The sequence below is a fragment of the Formica exsecta genome, unplaced genomic scaffold (assembly GCF_003651465.1).
Source record: "Formica exsecta isolate Colony F162 unplaced genomic scaffold, ASM365146v1 scaffold231, whole genome shotgun sequence".
Taxonomy (NCBI): Eukaryota; Metazoa; Arthropoda; class Insecta; order Hymenoptera; family Formicidae; genus Formica; species Formica exsecta.
The window spans coordinates 131,737-138,667 of record NW_021849598.1 but is presented as its reverse complement, the minus strand read 5'-3'; the positions used below and the strand labels follow the sequence as shown (position 1 = coordinate 138,667).

The window sequence follows — 6,931 nt, the reverse complement described above, 5'->3', positions numbered from 1 at the left end:
ATATATATATATTTATTTCAAATTACTATGAAGTTTGTATTCATTTTGTGTTGAGATATTAACATAGTATTAATGTCAACACTTACCATATCTATATTATGTTAAATTAACATAAAAATTTGTGTTCATCATTTGTGACATGCGATATATGTTAAATTCAAGCCAAATTTTCCAACTGTGTTCAGCATAGATTGCAACCTATCATTGGAACATCATTGGAATAATATATTCAAAAGTTTCTATAAACGATGTTGAGTGCATTACATTTCGATTACATCAAAAATATTGTCCGATTAAATCAATCTATTAAATTCTTATATTTAGATTGTGAAAGTCACACGACTTTTGGAGACGAGTTTTTGAGAATTTGGCCAATGCAGAAAAATAATGATACACAGGATGTTCATTTTTATCTTCGAGGTAGCTATAATGTAGAGATACGGTTATATCAAAGCCCTGGGTCACTGTTTCCGTGTTTCACGGTGAGATGGGAAAATATTTAATGTGCCTGATATATTTAGTTTTAACTTGAAATTACATGCAGAATACGTGAATATAAATAAAAAATAACAGAATATTTTAGGTAGAAATTGGGGACAATGTTACATTCTTGCTGTATCAAGAGAATGAGAAGTCAATGAAGCAACATTTGAAAGAAGTTATAATTAAAGGATTGATAGATTATTGGACTTGGAAAGAATTTACTATCAGGTCAACATTACGACGCACTTATATTAAAAATATTTAGATTTTTTTTACCATAATAATAAATTTACAATGTATAATATATATCTGTGTAGTATCTTTGGGACGCATTTGCATTTATTCTCGCAACGTATATATGGAAATGAGGAGATTCTAAATATAAATCATGATCTACTGATTACTTTACGTTGGTTCAGCATTGGAAGTCAAACGATAGCACATTGGACATTTTTCTGCTCACCCGATGGTAAATTCGACAATATCTATATCAAAGTTTATTTATTGTATGTATTTGTGTGAATAATACTAATTGTAAGTATATATTAAATATATAATTTATGATAATAAGATAAAAAGTAAATTTTAGTTTCTCTTACTTAGAAAAATTCGTATAAGGATGTAGACCAATACGAATTGTTAAACATAGGTGATATATAGTACTTGAAACACACTTCTTGTAATTTTGTTTAATTATTCTTCGTCTAATTTTTAAAAATTATTTGCCAATATTTGTGGCAGGAAGACTTAAATAAAGTTTCAATTTAATCTTACTACGAAGAATAATTATACAAAATACTATGATAAGTATACTTAAAATATTGTACAGCACACAAACACCTGTGGAGCACGATTGTGCTGTACGGAACATTTTTATTTGAACTTATTAACTTTATTTGAACTAATTAACCTGTTTTAATTCAACAATTTGAATAGCGGTAGACGCAGTAGAAAATCCTCAACCTCCGAATTGTATTCATAATAACGCAGATTATCAATATCAAGGAACTCAATGGATAAGCTCAAGAGGACTTCCGTGTATACCATGGATAGCAGAAGAGGTTTAATCTTTTTTCCATAACATATATCCTTACCTATAACATATTTTTCTTAAGCATAAGATATCCTAACACGAATATCCTAACAGTTGGAAAATTTATGTTTTTTTGTTAAAAAATATGCCGGTTACAAATTTTGTGTTAAATATTTAATACTTTTATGTGTTAATTTAACATATTGCTGTTGTGTTTATTGAACTCAAATATTAAATTATCAAAACTATTAAAACAAGATGAAAATTGTGCAAATTAGAAACTTGCACATTGCTTCCTCATCATTTTATTTCACTCACAAAGCTTAAGCTCTTTAAAGCAAGCAAGTTTTTCAATTTTGGCTTTCTCATAAAGGAAGATATCTCAAAATTTATGAAAGTTAGAGCAACCACGTCCTTTTGGTGGACATACACACATACGGACATTTAAAAAAAATGTAATTTTTCGACCTTTTAGAACTTTCTGAACACATCGGCATCAAAATCTAAAAAAAAAAAATTTCACGGAAACGAAGCTTCCTCTATGAGAAAAATTCCTCTTCATTTTAAATTACTATAAAGTTTGCATTCATTTTGTGTTGAAATATTAACATAATATTAGCGTCACTATTTAACATATCCATATTACGTTAAATTAACATAAAAATTTGTGTTAACCGTTTAAGACATTACGTAAAATCAAAGATAAAGATATGCGCGCGCGCCCACACACACGCGCGCGCGCGCGCGCTTGCTCGCACGCACGCACGCAAAGCACACAACATTTACGAATATACGTGCATATGTACCCATTACACATAAAAAAATGCATCAGGTTATCTGAAAAAGATATGGCAAATACTCAGATTCTATGACTTCAGAGCTCCATATTTCTTTACTCTTTTCGATTTCTTTACTTTACTCGATTTTACGTGCTTGTGACAGTGGAGATATTTGTTCAGAATTATAAAAACTACAACATATTTCAGAACGGAGCAATTTGACCGGGGTCATTTTTCCATAAGAAACGGGCGGGGTTCTGTTTGTATTAATTTAAAATAATATGGATATGTTAAATGATCGCACAATACTATGCTAATATTTCAACACAAAATGAATGCAAACTTCATTGTAATTTGAAATAAATATTGTGTAAAATCAACATATTTTTAATGATAAAGTTAACTTGGAAAAAAGTTATTGACGGTCTGTAGTCATTCTCACTCCTACTGTAAAATAGAATTAACATTTTTTAAAGATCGTCATTCTAACGTCACTTTTACGTCGTTTCAAAAGTGAATTTGACGTAACCAGTGACTAAAAAATGACGTTATAATGACGACACCTTGCTATCTGGGCTATTGTGTAAAATTAAAAATATGTGCACATTGTGTTATTTTTACACTTTTTTCAGTTTTAATAATTTAACATTTGAGTTCCATTAACACAACAGCAATGTATTAAATATTTAACATAAAAATTTTAAGCGACATGTTTTTTAAAATACAAATTTTTGAATAGTGTACTACTGCAAGATTTATCCCTTCGTCTATAATCATTGCATTCAAGTGATTTTCTGATATTAATAGTAGAGAAGATTATCTATCTTTTTCTCTATAAAAGATCATTTATGTTTATTAGGTACCGCGCGATGAGAAAATAATCGATAATTTTGTCGATAAATCTATAGTAAAAGCTTTAAATAAATGTAGAAATCCAAGTCATGATCCTAGTGGACCTTATTGCTACGCGGTTTCAAACTCGCACGCTATTGATGTTATAAAACGAGTTTGTCATGTACGGATTTGTAGATCTTCAGGTATTTATTTAATTCTGACAGTATTAATATATTTGCTTATTTAACACTATGCGCAACGATTTCTTCTCATTGTCTTTTGACTAGAAATAAAAAACTAAGAAAACGATCTGCTCTGTCTCTCTATCGTAAAATATAAAATTTTTTATTACAAATATTTAATTAATTTATAAAGTTTTGATTTATTTTTGTATATTTAATATTATGAATTTTTTTAATTATTCTGAAGTAGATAACTTTGCTAACATACTACAACTATTCTTCTTCTTCCATTTATTCATTATATATAGTTTAATTGAATTTTAAATAAATTAAATAATGGCGTATTCTGTAGAATGTCGAATGGCAGGAACTGCTAATGATTACATAGGCACGCTATCAAAGACTCGTTCAGGTCGAACTTGCACAAAGTGGTTGAGCGATTACGATCTCGAGAGAATGCAAATGCAAACACCGAACACGTCATTGACAACGAGAATTCCTTCTAAGACTCAGAGATCAATTAATGTAAAATCTCGTTGGAAACGTTATTTTAAGCAAAATGCTTCAATGAAACGGTCGTCATCATTCACAAAACCATTATTCGATTCATCGCCAAATCTGCCATCGCAATCAAGATTTACTGCTGTCAAACCTATCCATATGGTTGATCGAGCATATTTAAATGATAGTATTTATCCGGAACGGAACGTACGAAATGCCAGCAATTATTGTAGAAATCCATCTCGCAATATTGCTGGCACATGGTGCTACACGACAGATCCATTGGTTCCACAAGACCTTTGTGATATAAGGGATTGCGAGAAGCTAGGTAAAGCTTGAACTGTTGCACAGAATAAAACCATCTAGATTGGAAATGGAGAAATATTTTTTTTTCAACAATAGCTGTAACAGATATCTTCTTAGAAATAAATCTTCCTAAAATTGATAAAAAGATAAATATTCACATTAGGTCAGCCTCTTCAAAAGTCAATGACCTTGACATATGTTGTCAGGGCATAACCCTGAGTAACATCCAAGAGGTTTTAGCCGTCGTTAGTTGTTTATTAAAAAGTTATTAACAATTAAATTGTACGATAAAAACAAATATTAAATGCGATAATCTGAATTTCTCCGAGCATGGTAAATATTGACAAAAGGGGACCTAGCCCCAATGACCTTGACCTTGACATATGTTGTCAAGGACATGCTCCTGAGTAACTTTCAAAAAGTTTTCAAAACCCGTCGCTCGTTGTTTATTAAAAAGTTATTAACAAAATAAGTTTAACGAATCGAGCGTAATTTTCTGACATTAATATTAAGAAATATACACATACGCACAATATATATGGCATGTGTGTGTATTATGAAGTAAAAAGGTGGGCGGACGATGTTTCTTAAATGTACATGGTGTCAAAAAATTTGCTTTGTAAAGTATATGCGTGGATACAGTGAGCTCCGCTCCCCCCCTCCTCCCCCATGAGGAGGCTCCACTTCCGGAAGATATAACCTAACCCAAATCTATTTTTAATTTAATTTGTTTTATCTTTTTATTTTTAACTTTATTTTGTTAACTTTATTATTCGTTAACAAAACGTTAACTTTAACACCTTGGACATGGGTTGGGTTAGGTTAGTTTTTTTCGGGGAGGGAGTGCAGGGGAAAAGGCGGAGCCCCTCCCCCGCCTAGGTGTTCGATTTATTACACATAAATAAATGATTCTGCTAAGATACGCTCTATTAAATGTACATAGTGTCAGAAAAATTACGTTTTATTTAGTAAACTTTTTTTATTAATAACTTTTCAATGAACAACGAGCGACGGCTAAAACCTTTCGAGAGTTACTCAGAGCGATGACCTTGACAACATATGTCAAGGTCAAAGTCATTGGGGCTGGGTCCCCTTTTGTCAATATTTACCTTTTAACTATTGTATATTCGCTTGAAGAGTTGTCTTTTTTCTCTTTTTCCATTTTTTTTAAATATTGAATTTATAGAATGATCATTCTATTATTGCCATAGAGGAGTGTACATTTTTTGTAAAAGGACATGGCATTGGGCGTCGTTTATACATTTTGCCGGAATATCGTACAGAAGGCTTGCATTTTTCATTAAAAGCTTGGGAGCCTGATCAACCAGATTCCATAACGTTCGTGTTTACTGCTGATGATGGATTAAACTCCCGTTACATCCTCAAGATCGGAGCTTTAGATAACGAAAAAGTACTTCTCTATTACCAATCGGAAGACAAAGGTAATTTACATCATATTATGGTAGAAGGAATCTTTTACCATTAATCTTCTTTTAAACTTTTAACAATATATTAGATATAATTTTGGTGAAGAAAAAAACATTACCGCATTTGTTATACCTCGGTAAGTGGAGTAGTTTTATTATACGCATACCTCGAGGACGTGTGCTCGTTTATTACGAAGGAGCAGCGAATCCGCTGTTCGAATGGGAACATTTCGAACCGGCGAAAGTTTTCTCACCTGTCTATTATTATTATAATAGCGAGAAAGGGCACACGATAGGCGTTGCTTTCGATTGCACCTCAAGTATGTTTTGTTGTCTAAAATTAATACTTGCAATATTTTTTCTCAAAATCTTTGATGCAATCTTTCTACAACGCATACATAGGATGTCATATAGAGAACACGCAAACCGATCGCTACACTAGAATATTACCATTATCGACATGGTCTAAGGAAGAGCTGGTCAGACCTAATAAATTGATGCTGATGATACGTGCCAAAGGTGTCGTTTTGATACCGCTACTTCTGTTGCCTGCAACGCCAGGGTAATCATATATGGAAACAATTATTTTGCAAATTCTCCATTTTCATCATTTATACCTGCCAATTATACCTTACAGATTTTACGCACTCACTCTCGGCGAAAGGGATCGGTGGATATATTTTCTGAGAAACACATATCCCAGAATTAGAGTTTATCACAAACAGAAAGCACCCAAGCCTATATTTACCACGAATTCCTGGACTAATATTACCATAAAGTAATTCAGCTAAAACGCAAATATATTTCGTTGAATGCAATCTAGTTTAATTTACTTACGATTTCTTATCACTTTTTCTGAAAGATGGTCTGATAGTATAATTCAAGTATTCTGCAACGAGACAAATGTGTTTCATTATGTACACCGTCAACCGCTCATCTTTTATTTTTTTTCGCTCGCTGTAGATCCGGGAAGTTGGGCCACTTGGAGCGCGAATTGTATGCCATCAGGTATAATTATGTAAAAATATAAGAAAAGGTTTGCAAATCTTGAAAATAAAATTACAAAGAAACAATTTTTGTATATTTTTTCATACATTTAAATATTCGTTTTTATAAACAAAACACACAAAAATAATAATAATTATCATTTATTCAATATTTCATATTGCTAGCAAAATTTATTATTGTGTCTTAGTAATTATAAATATTGAAATTTTGTTTTTAGATAAATAATAAAAAGAGAATAGAACAATTTTTTCGGTTTATTTTGTCTTTTTTTTGTAATCAACGATATGTATATAATTATATGTATAAACAGCTTTAAAGAAATATTATTTATAAATTTTAAAAATGTTATATGAATCATATGTCTTTGAAGACATGATT

The 6,931-nt window shown here is 31.2% G+C and overlaps 1 protein-coding gene across 1 annotated transcript in view; it reads left to right on the top strand.

The window, feature by feature from the left end:
- Nucleotides 1–6,931, top strand: part of LOC115235691 — a 29,072-nt gene that overhangs the window by 11,912 nt on the left and 10,229 nt on the right. The window contains exons 9-19 of the mRNA XM_029807631.1: nucleotides 325–482; nucleotides 584–711; nucleotides 801–997; nucleotides 1,420–1,544; nucleotides 3,155–3,332; nucleotides 3,664–4,140; nucleotides 5,330–5,560; nucleotides 5,635–5,865; nucleotides 5,948–6,107; nucleotides 6,183–6,323; nucleotides 6,408–6,553. Of these exons, the coding sequence (XP_029663491.1) occupies nucleotides 325–482; nucleotides 584–711; nucleotides 801–997; nucleotides 1,420–1,544; nucleotides 3,155–3,332; nucleotides 3,664–4,140; nucleotides 5,330–5,560; nucleotides 5,635–5,865; nucleotides 5,948–6,107; nucleotides 6,183–6,323; nucleotides 6,408–6,553 (2,172 nt within the window). The remainder of the gene's footprint in view (nucleotides 1–324; nucleotides 483–583; nucleotides 712–800; nucleotides 998–1,419; nucleotides 1,545–3,154; nucleotides 3,333–3,663; nucleotides 4,141–5,329; nucleotides 5,561–5,634; nucleotides 5,866–5,947; nucleotides 6,108–6,182; nucleotides 6,324–6,407; nucleotides 6,554–6,931) is intronic.